Here is a 16,995-nt window from a genome sequence, read left to right as displayed (position 1 = left end):
TAGACTTGAATAATGTAGCAATAAATAAAATAGTGGTTCTGATAAATAATGGGGTTTCTAGTAAAAGCATCAAGGCAAAATGTGTCCAGGCACAATCTAAATGGAGTAATAAAATGAAACAATAAAAAGTGTATTGTCTGGAGATAGCTATTCTGGTGAAACTTATTTGAAAGACCATCACTTCTTAAAAGGTTTTGCGATTTAAAGTATTCTCCCTTGACCTGAAATGAACTTAGCCTTACACAGCATTTAGCTATATTGCACATATATAAACAAGGATATTGATAATGTCTTAGAAAACAGGATCGGTTTTGCTTACAGAGGTTAAAAAAAGGTCTAAAAAAAAATCTTCACTTATTAATTAGTGTAACAAAGTAATTCCGATACTGACGCACAAAAACAAAAAGCAAGATTGGGAGTATTGACATTTATTATTTGCATTTATCTGGATCCTCAAGGAAGAACAACAGCACCATTTTGAATAGTTATAAATATGGCAGTGAATGTTTACAGTGACTGTTTATTTTTGTATTTGTAGTAAATACACAGAAAAAGATATTCTCTTTGTAAGTATCTATGACCATCGAAATCGGCAATAATTGCTAATACTACAATATGTACAATGAAAAAACATAAAATGCAAACATGATCCTCATGAATGCAGAAGTGATGACATCATTAAAAAAAACACCTTTTTTTGTTGGAAAACATCTACTTAATATTCTGTATAGAAATATGGTGACAGCCCACCTGTTTGATTAAGGTTCTAAGCACTCGTAAGAGCTATGTTCAAAATACGTTATTGCCATAGCATTTCTGTATCAGTGCAGGGAGTTTGCCTAGAAACCCACTGTCCTCACTTTCATCTCCAGTCCATTAGCTCTTGTAAATCAGCACTTTGTTGTCTGATAAGCTTAACTGAGGAATAACCTGGAGAAGCAAATAGAATTTAATTTACTCAAACAATTAGGGGTCCATTTACTGTAGTAAGACCAGAAGAATCTTTTGTCTGGCATTTTTAATGGAGAAAGCCTAAAACAGTGCGACCCTCTAGAGTTCTGCACCATTGTCAGCAGCAACTTTTGCACATGCACAGTGACGGGAGCATCTTAAGATAGGAGGAGTCCTGTATGCAGCCTCCACGGTCAGGCCCCCTCCTCTCTGCTGGGAGCAGTGCCCGGAGCAGTATGGTCTGAGTGCTCTGGTGCTCAGACCCTACTGTGCATACGCGTACCTCCACTGCATTGTGGAGTCTGAGCACTACAGCGGTCAGACTTCACTGTGCATTGCAGGTAAAATGGCCGCTGTGCTAGACTCTTCTTAGCCGCTGGCTAGAGAGGAGGTTGGACAGGGACAGAGACTGCATAAGAGCCACCTTCTCTATTAATATGCCCCTGCGGAGAAATCTGTCATTTCTATTTTATTTATTAATGCCAGATTCCAGGAGCCCCATATTTACAATGCTCGCTTCGCAGAAACAATATTTACATAACATAGAGAGTTGAATGTTGTGCAAAACATAAAGCCATCTCTGGATAGCATTAGGTCTGCTCATATTGGAGAAAAGCATAGAAGAAATAGGTCTTTTGTGGGTACCTCTGATCTTTTCTGTGCATGTGTGGGTGATCAAAGATGTCTTTTGCATTTCTGAACAAAACTGCAATGGAAGGTATCGCTTTGCCAGCCCTGCATGAAGTATCAATGTAATATGGCAAGATAAAGACAAAAAAACCTCCCATATTTTGTACATTATTTTAAGTTTTTCTTTCTACTAAATAGATCCTATAATTGCTTCTTCTTATTCTTCTACAGTATTAAGTCACCAGTCAAATTCTGTTGCAGACATTCCAATTCCTCACTGGATATGCAGAGTTGCAGACTGGGGGATGTTTTTGCTGCTCAAAGCCGGAAAAGCAAAAAACACAACTTTGTACCGTTCATTAAAAAGAAATATACCATTATTATACATACTTTTTAATTACTGTATCTATTACCAAATAACTTAAACATATCAGATCTCTCTTGACCCAAGCACTGATATGTAAGCTGTATCTTATGTTTAACTAGTACTAGATCTGTGCTACCAGGGTCACCCAGAATATTACAAATGTTCCTAGACTCTCCATATTTGTCCACCTAACCGCAACATTACCAATGATTTGTGCACTTGGATATATTATACTGAGTTGTGATGGCAATATAGGGCGAGTCTAATAAACATTTACCCCTGAACTCCATAATGATGTCAGACTTCCTAGAATGTTCACACAATGCAAAAATTGGCCTGGACATATATGGGTAGAAATTACCCAGCCATGAACTTAAATAAGAGTCCAGTAGAAAAACCAACAAACATGTCCGCCTAGGGTTGGAGAGGATGTATAAAGGGAAAAAAGGCTTATTCTTTTTACTATCTAGGAGTAAATGTTTTTAGAGTGCATAGGATTCCTCTTTGTAGCTTTTATCCTGTGTACATAAGTAATGACACACACATAAGTGCACACATAAAATATATACATTTACATTCTGCATTGTATCATACCCAAATGTTCCACTATATAAAAAAGATCTTTACAAACTCTCACCCTAATGTCTATTCCGTACAGTTTAGAACTATCCTACATGTAGCTAATCCTTCCACTTTACTTTTATTTGCCTTGGAAACTACTCACTTCGGGGGATACCCAAGACAAAATGTACAGAGATTATAATCATATATAATAACATAGATCACACATTAACACAGAGACAATGAAAGAATTACTCATGCGTTCCATTTCTGTGGATTGTTTCATTGATTTAAAAACACTGTATAATATATCCATTGAATAGTCTTTGTTAGATAGAAGATATTACACGGATAAGAACCTGGCAGCAAAAGAGCTTCTTTGTTGAAGGAGGTGGCAGCTTTAATCTGTATACTCCATCTAAGAGGATTGAGTGGGGGCCGTATTTCTCTGTTCAGTTTGTGCTAAGTCTTTCTGCCAGTCCCCACCCTCTTCACACAGCTTTCTCCTCCAGTCCATTAGCTCTTGTAACGCAGCGCTCTCGTTCTCTGACAACCTTAACTGTTGGATAACCTGGAGGAGAAGAATGGAATTTTAGTTTTTCACCCTACAATCACTTATTATGTAGTGCTACTAAGACATAATTTACCATTCCACTTATTTTTTATTTATTTACAGTTTCTTATATAGCGCAGCATATTTCGTTTCACTTTACAATTGGAAACAACAGTGATTAAACAAACTGGGTAGATACAAACAGACATAGAGGTAGGAGGGCCCTGCTTGCAAGCTTACAATCTATAGGGATAATAGGAGGGATACATAAGGATAGGATTCCATAGCATGGCAGTCCCATCAGATGATAAGACAGTCCTGATGGGATGCAGGTATAAATGCTACTGGAGGTTATTTGGGGGTTCTGGAATGTGATAAGCTTGCCTGAAGAGGTGAGTTTTCTGGGAAGGCTTGAAAGTTTGGTGGCTAAAGGAGAGTCTTAGTGTGCGTGGAAGGGCATTCCATAAGGTGGGTGCTGCCCGACAAAAATCCTGCAAGTGTAAGTGGGAGCGAGTAATGAGTGTGAGTGAGAGACGCAGATCTTGTGCAGAGCGGAGAGGTAGGCTTGGCATTGTCAGCCGGATATTAGACTGAGACTTGTCAAGTTTTTTATTTTAGTGGATAACAATTTGCCTGGCGATAACTCCTTGTCTATACTTAAAACTAAGGTGGCTATGTAATGATGTACTAACCCGTGAAGAGAGATAGAGTACCAGCCAGTAAGCTCTTAACTGCCATGTTACAGGCTGTGTTTAAAAAATTATAGTTAGGTTGGTACTTCATCTCTCTATACTTTGTCTCTCTCAAAGGCTTAGTAATTAGACACCAACACCTAGTTGCTGGGAGAGACTATTGCAAAAATAATAAATAAAACAGTGTACTTTGTAATAGAAAAAGTGATATATTGTACCTGTTATCTACACTTTATAAATACTTTATCTATGTATGAATGGGAGGCAGGCATTAGGTCTACAAGCATTAGGCCGATGTTGAAAATGTCGACATGATTTTTTTTTTTTTAAAGGTGTTTTTTCATACTTTACTATCCAGATTGATAATATAATAGTGCGCCAAAGCCTAGCAAGCCAAGCGAGGGGACGCGGCACGTGAAAAACTCATGTCAAACTTTTTACATGTCAACCTAATGCTTGTGTCGACCTAATGACCATGTCAACCTAATGCTTGTTGACCTATTCCATGTGTCAACATAGTGACTATAGACCTAGTGACTGTCAACCTAAGTTCTGTCGACGCTATGACCCATACCCCTAAGAATACATCCATTTCCCTGCTTCTTTTATATGGATATATGAATGTTTGCACCCAATACGTTAATCATATTGGATGGAAAGCGCTGCACACATCAGCTCATGCCATAAATACACCTACACATTATTAGGGTTTGCGGTCTATTTACCATATAATCTCATTGACTGCAGGGATAAACGCTTCTCACCGTCCTTCTCATGATCTAATGTTATTATGTAAGATCGGCAGAGGATGGTACTGGTTATACTCATTTTTACTAACTTAGGTAAAAGATCAATACCCTTTGATTGTGCTTAGTGACTGGTGCACAGGGAAGAAACACAGAAGGGGCTGGGTCAGACTATGTATCTTCTCTTCTTCGTGCTGACAGTCACTGTACCCCCTTGGGATCTCATTAGACCCATTCTCACCTCTTCCATTTGCCTCGGCTTTCTTCTTTAAAAAAAAAAAAAAAACAAGAGCATGTTTCATATGTTTTGGCTGTAATGACTGGGGAGTGGATCACAGTAAGAGGAGCAAGTCTGTAGCAACTCATTGGCCCTTTGAAAACAATAGTAAGGGTTAATTTACTAAACATCAATTGTTGTTAATTGATTAAAAAAAAAATTGAATCGACCGATATCAATGTTGTATTGCAGGGTACAAATTGCCCAGATGATTGTTTACATGTGTTTTTTTTTTTTTTTTTATGAGAATAGTATGTAGTATGACATGGTCTAATGCTCAATGCACATACGTGTGTTGGGCAGGGATAGTAGTGTTATTACAGCTGCCATGTTTTATAGATAGAAAATGTATTACACTTAAAATTACTACATATATCTATATTTATATATCTATATATATATAATATAATATAGATACATATATATGTCTAGTGTCTGCGAGTCTCCAAAACACTGCCATCTGCTGGCAGAGAGTGAAACTACATCTCTTTCTCACACATGCACAAACACAGAAGCTAGGAGACTAACTTTTAAAGCTTTTGCTTCGAGCGGGCTTACAAGTTGTATATAATTACATGTATACCCTTTTAATAGATACTTTTCTCATTGGGCTGCATTCACATGTATATGACAATGAACCTGAAGAAATCCAAACCATGGACTACCCTTCACCTCTATTTAAATTGCATATAGGTGTTAAATTGGTGAACATGGATGATTTGTATGACCTGCAAGTGCTACAGGACTGCATTACACTGTCCTGTTCATAGCTGTTATAAGATATTTTGTGTTGTTCCCCAAGAACATGTGACTATTTCACTTTATATAGCCATGTTGCGTCTCACTGAAAATAATGCCAGTTGTCAATTACAGAGTCACCCATGTGAATGATTCATTAAATAGGCTGCAGGCCAAAATTCTAAGAAATGTTATTGTGAAACTAGACCGTCTCAGCCATGTACACATTGGTTTGATTACAGCCCGGACAAGTTGACCGTGTGAATCATGTGTAAGTTGCTCTATTCAACACCATTGTTTGCAGATCTTGTAATAAGCAGCGGACTGCCCATGGGAAAGCTTCATGAACAGCATGATGGCACAATAGTTAGAATTACTACCTGAGGTCCTGAGTTATAATCCCAACCAGCGCACTCTCTGTGTGAAACGTGTATGCCTTCCCTGTGATTTCCTCCCATACGGCCCAAAAATATGTATTGGTAGGATAATTGGATTCTGACAAAATTGTGTCTTAGGTCATTTAGACCAGTGGTTCTCAAACTCGCTCCTCAGAACCCCACTGAGTTCACGTTTTCCAGGTCACCCGACAGGTCACTAACACATTTTAGAAGATCCACAGGTGGAGCTAATTATTTTACTTGATTCTGTGAGGAGATCTGCAAAACATGCACTGCGTGGGGTCCTGAGGAACGACTTTGAGAACCTGTGATTTAGACTGTAATCTTCAATGGGACAGGGATTTAAAGGTACATAAATTGGTGGCATTGTAATGGAAGAATAATAACAGGAAAAAAATCATAGTAACATTCGTTTCTTGTGTTTTAGCAAACTGTAAGGTTTTCATATGAAGCTACAGTAGTTGTAAATGTAATTTAGTGTTTTTATATGCAAATGGCATTTTTTTTCTAACTTACAACCCCTTGCTCTTTGAGGGGTGGATTGGGGGTTGATAAGAGCATGTAAACATGGTAAAATACAGACCACAAGAAATATGCATAGGCAACTGTCACAAGGCAGATTACTTGCAGGTGCTCATCCTCTGGTGCAAACAGCAAACAGATGATAATGATGACTGATGTCTGCATCTAATTGGCTGAGAGGGTGTGTAGTTTTACCATTTACTATTATTGGTATGAAGCCACATCTTGTGGCACAAACCAGGCACTTGTACTACTGTTCACTCCTGCAGTAAGCCAGGTGCATGACCTACATGTTATGATATGGAGAGCTCTGCTAGGTTAGCAAAATTTGCCTTTTTAAATGCAATTTGATGGAAATCACTGGTGAAGAGTTAACCAGTGCAACCAGTAACAATCCTGACTGCTGCTTATGTAGGCATAACAATCCCTAGAGAGGAAGCTGCAGTGCCGTCGTGATCACAAATGGGGTCTGCAATTAATACTGGCGAAATAAGTCGTTGATTGTACATTGATCATGTGGGTATTGTACTTTCATCAAACAGTTGCTACACCAAGTAAGCATATATAGGATTCGTACTGTAATATATGCCAGGACAAACACTGAACTGTAAAATGCAACAAAAAAGGACATACTGTAGAGAAATCCAAATAGGACCATCATGTTAATTTTCATTAGAAAAAAAGAAATTAACAGAAGTTTTCCTGCTTTTCTACGCGTCTCTGGATTAAACAAACCATATGTTCCTCATCATGCTAAGATACCATAATTAGAGCACATTCTGTTGCATTAATTAAGCAGGTATAAAATAAACATCAGAGAAATGACTCTATAGAGAGTTACTTCATGCATTAAAGAAGGTGCCTGAAGATATATGGAAATCTTTCAAGCTCCCATCAGTATAGTAAATATAATGAATGTTTTATCAAGCGTTGTGGCAACAACTACACACTATTTGGAGCATTTGTTTATTTGCTAAAGCTGTAGTCTTTATCCGTTTTCTCTCCAAGTAGCGTTTAAGTATAAAGAATGTTCATTTATAGGGTTGAATGGAGTCACAATCTGGCTGGTTTTTGGCTAAAACATCTTCATTGTATCTGGCTTGATACAAAATATCCCAGCTCTGATTTGCCCTGAATAGTTTTCATCAGCCATCTGCGAGTGTAGTGGAAACATCATATAACATAGCATAGTGAATAAATGCTAGGGAGGTTGCTTACATTTTTTGTAATGTTGAAGTATGGAACAGATATATTTTTGTTTAAAACATACTGTAACAATTAGGTAACTGCCACTTTGGTTTTGCACATGTCATCAAGGCCCTTATCCTGGTTGACTCACAAGGCTGCTAATTCGCAGCCTTGCAAGTCCCCCAGACCGCCGAATACCGGTCCACCAATCCCCCCTTCCCCCCTCGCACACTAGGTTCATTCGCAGGGCCTGCAAATGGATGTTTAACATAAACATCCATTTGCAGCCTATGTGGAAACATCCACATTATTGGATGGTCACCGACCATCCAATAATGTGAAACGAGTACTTATATCTTAGTGACTCTCAGGTGTTCCCAAGGGCAATTACTCTGGCCTGCCACCCAACAATCGCCCCCCAGCTGCAATCTTCAGTGCGTACGCCTGACAAGCATGCGCAGAAATACACCTGCGCAGAGGCAAAACATCGGTCCCCCGTGCAAACTTGCTGTGGATCGAACAAATTAAAATAACCCCCCTTTTTTTTAGCTTTTCTTCAAGAAGAGTGATCTAAGCTGTGTCCTGCTGCACATGTACCCTCTGTTCAGCAGTAAAGATTGCCAGCAAAATGACTGACTGATGTGGAATGTCGCTGTGACGTTATTACATTCATTAAGTGATTACTGAAAACTTACAGTTTGCACTCATAACCGTCTCAGCTCTAGAACAATCATTGCCATTTGTATGAAGAACAATGTCACATGTAGAAATAACTATCCCCCAGGAGACACTAGCTTTCAATGCTGACTGAGGGCCTGATTCAGAGTTGATAGTTATTGTGCAAATTTGTAATCCATTCAATTATTGAATGACTGCACTTGCATATGGATTGTAGTGTGCACGCGCAAGCCAAAATGCTGACACAAATACTGTAGCAAAACTATCTTGTAATAATCCCTTTGCAATTTAACAGACAGGAAATCTGCATTTGGGGGGGGACACCTGCCATTGTCCGGCAGCATCACAAAATAGCCCAGGCATTTTTTTTTTCATTACATTTTTTATTGTATTGAGGCATCAGAATACAGCTTTACAGTGATAGTAAAGACAATAAGTGAAGCATTACACAAGTCCGTGTCTCTCAATGGTGTTTACAGTTGTACAATGTGTAAAAAAGATAATCACATTGTATAATATGGATAACAATAAAGAATGCAATAAATGGAGTTTCCTAGTAATACCATTTCCTCAGGAGCAAGCAACTCTTGCTCCTGAGGAAGCCGGAAGATACATAATATCCGGGGAAACGCGTTGAGCTTTTCAAAATTCATCTACTTACTGGGACTCTATCATCCACCATTGATCTGCATATATAAATATCTCTACTGAATAAAGAATACAGAGAATACAGAAGTCCCAAGAACATAATATTGGCGCTTTGTCCCTAGGAGGAGAAATTTTTCTATTCCTCCAATGTAAAGGAACGGGAAATGGGAGTCGGTCAGCCGTTGCAGGGCAAACACTGCTCAATGCAACCAAAATTACACTTTCTAAATATTGAACCAGAAAGACATCTGTGGCTGAAATGATTGGTTCTTTTGGGCCCCAACAAAAAAAAGAGGTGCTCTGTTTGTCTGTATCAGTCCAGGGATGCCCTGTTTGCCTCATCAGCCCAGGGGTGCTGCTAAGTCTGCCATTTCAGTCTAGGGGTGCTTTGTGTCTATAGAAATGGAGGACAAACAATTGAAAGATCAGGAACCACTTTCTACTACTAGTGCTGAAGCCGCTGCCACTAGACAGAGGGCATGTCGAAATTAGAAAAAGCTAAATTTTACAATAATAAACAAAATAAATTACATTATTTGAGAAGAAACGTAAAATTGGAAATATGCCATTTACGATAAGAAGTAGCAAGGAAATGCTAAGGCCCCGGCCTATGTTTGTGAATGGTGATTCAGCTTCTCATGAAGAAGGAAGCCCTCCTCTCTCTCTCTAAAAATTAAAAAAAAATAAAGCTTTTTAACCCCTTCCCGACATTTGACGTACATTTACGTCATGGTCGGGAAGCACTTCCCGACACATGGCGTAAATGTACGTCATGGATTTAAACTGTCACCGCGTCTATAGACGCGGTGACAGTTTCAACATGTCTGCTGTCCCTGACAGCAGACATGTCCGTGCATGCCCAGGGGGGGCTGCGATGCCGCCCCCCCGTCGGCGATCGCTGTGATTGGCTGTTCAGTGTGAACAGCCAATTACAGCGTTTTCCTGTGTCACCGGCGAATAACGTTCGCCGGTGACACGGGATCAGAGGTGATTGGTGCTGTAAAGTACAGCACCAATCACCGCGGGGTGTAAGGGTGACACTGGTGTCACCCCACCTCACCCCGCCCGCCCCCAAAGGCCGTGATTGGTCCGTCGGACCGACGGACCAATCACAGCCAAGGAGGGGGATTTAAACTAACGGTGACTGCACTGCAGACGCCATTCCGGTCTGGAATAGCGTGCAGTGCGGTCATCGTACCCCCCTGCCGCCATACTGACCAGAACCTTGCTCCATACTTGCTCCATACTTACCTGATCGCTGCTTCATCACTGCTTCCTGGATCCTGTTGCTACTTGTGCCTTCCTGTGAAATTGTGCTGCTGCAGTGTACTAGCTAGATAGAGAGATAGATAGAGAGATAGAGAGAGATAGAGAGATAGAGAGAGATAGAGAGAGATAGAGAGAGATAGAGAGAGAGATAGTGTCAGAGAGTGCTATATTTTGTGCTGCTGCAGTGTGATATAGTTATAGATAGAGAGAGAGAGATAGAGAGAGAGAGATAGATAGAGAGGCCTAGTGACAGAGTGCTATATTTTGTGCTGCTGCAGTGTGATAGTTATAGAGAGATAGAGAGAGATAGAGAGAGAGAGATAGAGAGAGAGATAGTGTCAGAGAGTGCTATATTTTGTGCTGCTGCAGTGTGATATAGTTATAGATAGAGAGAGAGAGATAGAGAGAGAGAGATAGATAGAGAGGCCTAGTGACAGAGTGCTATATTTTGTGCTGCTGCAGTGTGATAGTTATAGAGAGATAGAGAGAGATAGAGAGATAGAGAGAGATAGTGACAGATTGTGCTATATATTTTTTATATAACTGACTGCTGCCCCCTCCTTTTGTGCTGATCAGTATAAATTAACTGATCAGCAACTTTTTGGGGGCGCAGGTTTTTTTTTATATATAGATATACCTGTCAGTGCTGCTGCTGCAGTGTCATAGAGTGATAGATAGTGAGAGTTGGGCCCTTATTCTGGTTGGTGCGGTCGAGCCGCATATGCGGCTCCGACCGCACCAGACGAATCCCCACCCACCATACGGTTCGCCACGGCCGTCCGTACACGGACGGCTGGCGAACCGCACGAAAATGGTGGAGGCGTACGCCTCCACCATGCTGGGAGCTGCCCCCTGCATTCGATGGTCGACGACCATCGAAGGCAGGACCGCACGCCGCGGCAGCTCCCGCAAGCTGAGACCACACGGACAATCGTCCGTGTGGTAGCTTGTATGGGGGCTGAAAGCTGACATCCGCCGACGTCAGCTTTCCGCCCCCATGAGTGGCGTCATGCCCTCATTACCATGCGTACGCCCCGCGTTTGCATGGGAACGCCCATGAAACGCGGGGCGTACACATAGGGAAATGAGGGGATGAAGCCCCTCACGCCCCTATACGCCCCCTTTGCGGCGTCTAAATTTTTAACACGGAGAATTCCCCTGCACATGCGCAGAGTGACCTCTGCGCATGTGCAGAGAGAAAACATCGGCGGTACGGCCGCACGCGGGCCGTACCGAGCCGATTAGAATAAGGGCCATAGAGAGATAGAGAGAGATAGTGACAGAGAGTGATAGAGAGTGCTAAATTTTGTGTCTGCTGCCCCCGCCTTTTGTGCTGATCACTATATCTGAGGTGATCAGCAACTTTTTTGGGGGTACAGAGGTTTTTTTTTTTTTATATATACCTGTCAGTTGCACCAAAGGTTGTGCACCTGCTGCACCTCACTGGTAATCAGTGTCGCATCACTGATCACCTTTTTTTTTTGTGTGTGTGCTGTGGGGTCTTTTTTTAATTTTTTTTTTACACACACTGTGATTTTGTGGGTGTCCTGTGGCCGCTGTGCGCTGATCAGTGACGTACATCACTGATCATCTTTTTCGGCACAGGGTTGATCTATTTTTTTTTTTTTTTGATCAAATTCCTGTTGCCTTTGAGCGCTGTTCAGTGACAGACGTTACTGACCAACATCTGTGCTCAATTTTTGGCGCAGGACCTTTTTTTTTTTTTTTAACCCCTTAAATTTTTTATTTTTAACCCCTTCATTTTTTTTTTTTTATTGGTATAAAGTATTTTTTTTTTTCTGCACCACATACACACTACACACTACATACCCCCCGGATTGAAATAAAGTTTGTACCCCCCCCTACACTATACACGTGTTGAAACATTTCACTACCAGTAACACAAAAATAAAAATGTCCTCCCAAATGTCCTCCCAAATGTCCTCCCAAATGTCCTCCCAGTCATCCAGGAGAATGTATTCAGTGGAGGAGGCATATGCCATGCTTGCTTCTGACTCTGACACAGCCAGTGATGCAAGCGGGGAATTTGAAGGATTCGCCTTAAGCTCCTCTTCCTCCTCTGGTGATGAGGGACCCCCTCAAAGACGCCCCCGTAGAGCAGCTGAGACCCCCCCCCCAATAATTGATCTCGTATGGACCCCACCACCAGACAATTTTGAGCCCCAGGTTCCTGAGTTTTTGGCCATGCCAGGAATCCAATTTGATTCCACAGGTCTCAGAGAAATTGACTTTTTCAAATTATTTTTCTCTGATGATTTTATAAATTTAATGGTGGACCAAACTAATTTATATGCCCAGCAGTTTATTGCTCAAAACCCCACGTCATCATTTGCTAGGTGGACCCCTGTAGATGCAGTAGAGATGATGACGTTTTGGGGTCTGGTGTTTCATATGGGCATAGTAAAAAAGCCAGAAATTAGGCAATATTGGAGTACAGATGTTCTGTACAGTACTCCATTTTACCGTATGGCCATGACCCGGACTCGATTTGAGACAATTCTTAAATTTATACATTACACCGATAATGCACAGTGCCCACCCAGAGATGATCCCACCTTTGACCGGCTATTCAAAGTCAGGCCGGTCATTGATCATTTCAGTGCCAAATTTGAAGAGGTGTACATCCCTGAAAAATTTATTTGTATCGACGAGTCCCTTATACATTTTAAAGGAAGGGTTAAATTCCGCCAGTACCTTCCCAGTAAGAGGGCAAGGTATGGCATAAAAATGTATAAACTGTGTGAAAGCACCTCAGGGTACACCCACAGGTTTAGGGTTTATGAAGGGAAGGATTCAAGAATTGAACCGCCAGAATGCCCCCCCTCCCTCGTAGGTGTTAGTGGGAAAATTGTCTGGGATTTAGTGCACCCCTTCCTGGATAAAGGTTATCACCTCTATGTGGATAACTTTTACACCAGCATCCCCCTGTTTAAGGCCCTTGGTTCAAGAGGTACAGCAGCTTGCGGTACTGTGCGCAAGAACCAAAGAGGCCTCCCAAAAACGCACATTGCCCAAGTAATGAGAAGGGGTGAAAGCAGGGGAATATGCAACGAAAATATGTTGTTGGTCAAATATAAGGACAAGAGGGATGTCCTTATACTGACAACAATTCACGGAGACAGTACCACCTCCGTCCCTGTACGAGGTACCAGTACCCACACCTCAAAACCTAATTGTATCCTGGATTACAATAGGTACATGGGCGGAGTGGATCTTTCAGATCAGGTACTGAAGCCGTACAGTGCCCTGCGGAAAACAAAAATCTGGTACAAGAAGGTGGCCGTGTATATCATCCAGATGGCACTGTATAACGCTTACGTGCTATTCCGTTCTACCGGCCAGAGGGGGACATTTATGCACTTTCAAGAGGAAGTCATAAAGGGCCTAATATTTGGGAACCAGCAGGCAGAGGGCCCCAGTACTTCTAGTACTGGCCCACGTATTGTACCAGGGCAGCATTTTCCTGATGAAATCCCCTCCACTGGAAAAAAGGGCAGGACACAAAAAAGGTGCAAAGTTTGCTATAAAAAGGGAATAAGAAAGCAAACTATTTTCCAGTGTGACACTTGCCCCGACAAACCCGGCCTATGTATAAAGGAGTGTTTTAAAATATACCACACATCTATGGAATATTAGGTTCATAATTTCACCGTGCTTCGGGGGTCTTGCTAATGCCACATAGCACCCACCATTCATTCCACCAGAATCTGAGCCGCAAAATCCAAAAATCACTCCTTCCCTTCTGAGTCCTGCCATGCACCCAACTGGTATTTTTTGGTCACATGTGAGGCATTGCCGTACTCGGGAGAAATTGGGGCACAGATTTTGGGGTGCTTTGTCTCCTTCATTCCTTGTGAAAATGAAAAATTTTGAGCCAGAACTGCATTTTTGTGTAAAAAAATGTAATTTTTCATGTTCACTGCCCACTTGTATCAAAATTGGTGAAACCCCTGGGGGTTTGAAATGTACACTATACCCCTAGATGAATTCCCTGAGGGGTGTAGTTTGCAAAATGGGGTCACTTGTGGGGGGGTTCCACTGTATTGGTGCTTTGGGGATCTTGCTAATGCGACATAGCACCCACCATCATTCCACCAGAATTTGTGCTGCAAAATCCAAATATCACTCCTTCCCTTCTGAGTCCTGCCACTTTTTGGTCACACATGAGGCATTGCCGTACTCGGGAGAAATTGGGGCACAGATTTTGGGGTGCTTTGTCTCCTTCATTCCTTCTGAAAATGAAAAATTTTGAGCCAGAACTGCATTTTTGTGTAAAAAAATGTAATTTTTCGATTTCACTGCCCACTTGTATCAAAATTGGTGAAACCCCTGGGGGTTTGAAATGTACACTATACCCCTAGATGAATTCCCTGAGGGGTGTAGTTTGCAAAATGGGGTGACTTGTGGGGGGGTTCCACTGTATTGGTGCAACATAGCACCCACCATTCATTCCACCAGAATCTGTGCTGCAAAATCCAAAAATCACTCCTTCCCTTCTGAGTCCTGCCATGCACCCAACTGGTATTTTTTGGTCACATGTGAGGCATTGCCGTACTCGGGAGAAATTGGGGCACAGATTTTGGGGTGCTTTTTCTCCTTCATACCTTCTGAAAATGAAAAATTTTGAGCCAGAACTGCATTTTTGTGTAAAAAAATGTAATTTTTCATTTTCACTGCCCACTTGTATCAAAATTGGTGAAACCCCTGGGGGTTTTAAATGTACACTATACCCCTAGATGAATTCCCTGAGGGGTGTAGTTTGCAAAATGGGGTCACTTGTGGGGGGGTTCCACTGTATTGGTGCTTGGGGGGTCTTGCTAATGCGACATAGCACCCACCAAAATTCCACCAGAATCTGAGCTGCAAAATCCAAAAATCACTCCTTCCCTTTTGAGTCCTGCCATGCACCCAACTGGTATTTTTTGGTCACATGTGAGGCATTGCCGTACTCGGGAGAAATTGGGGCACAGATTTTGGGGTGCTTTTTCTCCTTCATACCTTCTGAAAATGAAAAATTTTGAGCCAGAACTGCATTTTTGTGTAAAAAATGTAATTTTTCATGTTCACTGCCCACTTGTATCAAAATTGGTGAAACCCCTGGGGGTTTGAAATGTACACTATACCCCTAGATGAATTCCCTGAGGGGTGTAGTTTGCAAAATGGGGTCACTTGTGGGGGGGTTCCACTGTATTGGTGCTTGGGGGGTCTTGCTAATGCAACATAGCACCCACCAAAATTCCACCAGAATCTGAGCTGCAAAATCCAAAAATCACTCCTTCCCTTCTGAGTCCTGCCATGCACCCAACTGGTATTTTTTGGTCACATGTGAGGCATTGCCGTACTCGGGAGAAATTGGGGCACAGATTTTGGGGTGCTTTGTCTCCTTCATACCTTCTGAAAATGAAAAATTTTGAGCCAGAACTGCATTTTTGTGTAAAAAAATGTAATTTTTCATTTTCACTGCCCACTTGTATCAAAATTGGTGAAACCCCTGGGGGTTTGAAATGTACACTATACCCCTAGATGAATTCCCTGAGGGGTGTACTTTGCAAAATGGGGTGACTTGTGGGGGGGTTCCACTGTATTGGTGCAACATAGCACCCACCATTCATTCCACCAAAATCTGTGCTGCAAAATCCAAAAATCACTCCTTCCGTTCTGAGTCCTGCCATGCACCCAACTGGTATTTTTTGGTCACATGTGAGGCATTGCCGTACTCGGGAGAAATTGGGGCACAGATTTTGGGGTGCTTTTTCTCCTTCATACCTTCTGAAAATGAAAAATTTTGAGCCAGAACTGCATTTTTGTGTAAAAAAATGTAATTTTTCATTTTCACTGCCCACTTGTATCAAAATTGGTGAAACCCCTGGGGGTTTGAAATGTACACTATACCCCTAGATGAATTCCCTGAGGGGTGTAGTTTTCAAAATGGGGTGACTTGTGGGGGGGTTCCACTGTATTGGTGCTTGGGGGGTCTTGCTAATGCGACATAGCACCCACCAAAATTCCACCAGAATCTGAGCTGCAAAATCCAAAAATCACTCCTTCCGTTCTGAGTCCTGCCATGCACCCAACTGGTATTTTTTGGTCACATGTGAGGCATTGCCGTACTCGGGAGAAATTGGGGCACAGATTTTGGGGTGCTTTTTCTCCTTCATACCTTCTGAAAATGAAAAATTTCGAGCCAGAACTGCATTTTTGTGTAAAAAATGTAATTTTTCATTTTCACTGCCCACTTGTATCAAAATTGGTGAAACCCCTGGGGGTTTGAAATGTACACTATACCCCTAGATGAATTCCCTGAGGGGTGTAGTTTTCAAAATGGGGTGACTTGTGGGGGGGTTCCACTGTATTGGTGCTTGGGGGGTCTTGCTAATGCGACATAGCACCCACCAAAATTCCACCAGAATCTGAGCCGCAAAATCCAAAAATCACTCCTTCCGTTCTGAGTCCTGCCATGCACCCAACTGGTATTTTTTGGTCACATGTGAGGCATTGCCGTACTCGGGAGAAATTGGGGCACAGATTTTGGGGTGCTTTTTCTCCTTCATACCTTCTGAAAATGAAAAATTTCGAGCCAGAACTGCATTTTTGTGTAAAAAATGTAATTTTTCATTTTCACTGCCCACTTGTATCAAAATTGGTGAAACCCCTGGGGGTTTGAAATGTACACTATACCCCTAGATGAATTCCCTGAGGGGTGTAGTTTTCAAAATGGGGTGACTTGTGGGGGGGTTCCACTGTATTGGTGCTTGG

The 16,995-nt window shown here is 41.8% G+C and overlaps 1 protein-coding gene across 4 annotated transcripts in view; it reads right to left on the bottom strand.

The window, feature by feature from the left end:
* Positions 1-412: 412 nt before the first annotated feature.
* MYO16 (myosin XVI) overlaps positions 413-16,995 on the bottom strand; it is a 388,109-nt gene continuing 371,526 nt past the window's right edge. For all 4 annotated transcript variants that reach the window (XM_083168667.1, XM_083168668.1, XM_083168666.1 and 1 more), the window contains one exon: positions 413-3,080. In XM_083168667.1, the coding sequence (XP_083024793.1) occupies positions 2,928-3,080 (153 nt within the window). In that variant the 3' untranslated portion in view covers positions 413-2,927. The remainder of the gene's footprint in view (positions 3,081-16,995) is intronic.

Source organism: Crinia signifera, chromosome 2, assembly GCF_055691185.1.
Source record: "Crinia signifera chromosome 2, ASM5569118v1, whole genome shotgun sequence".
In the NCBI taxonomy this organism is placed as follows: domain Eukaryota; kingdom Metazoa; phylum Chordata; class Amphibia; order Anura; family Myobatrachidae; genus Crinia; species Crinia signifera.
The sequence above is the reverse complement of the archived record's forward strand: the minus strand, read 5'-3'. Positions and strand labels throughout refer to the sequence as shown.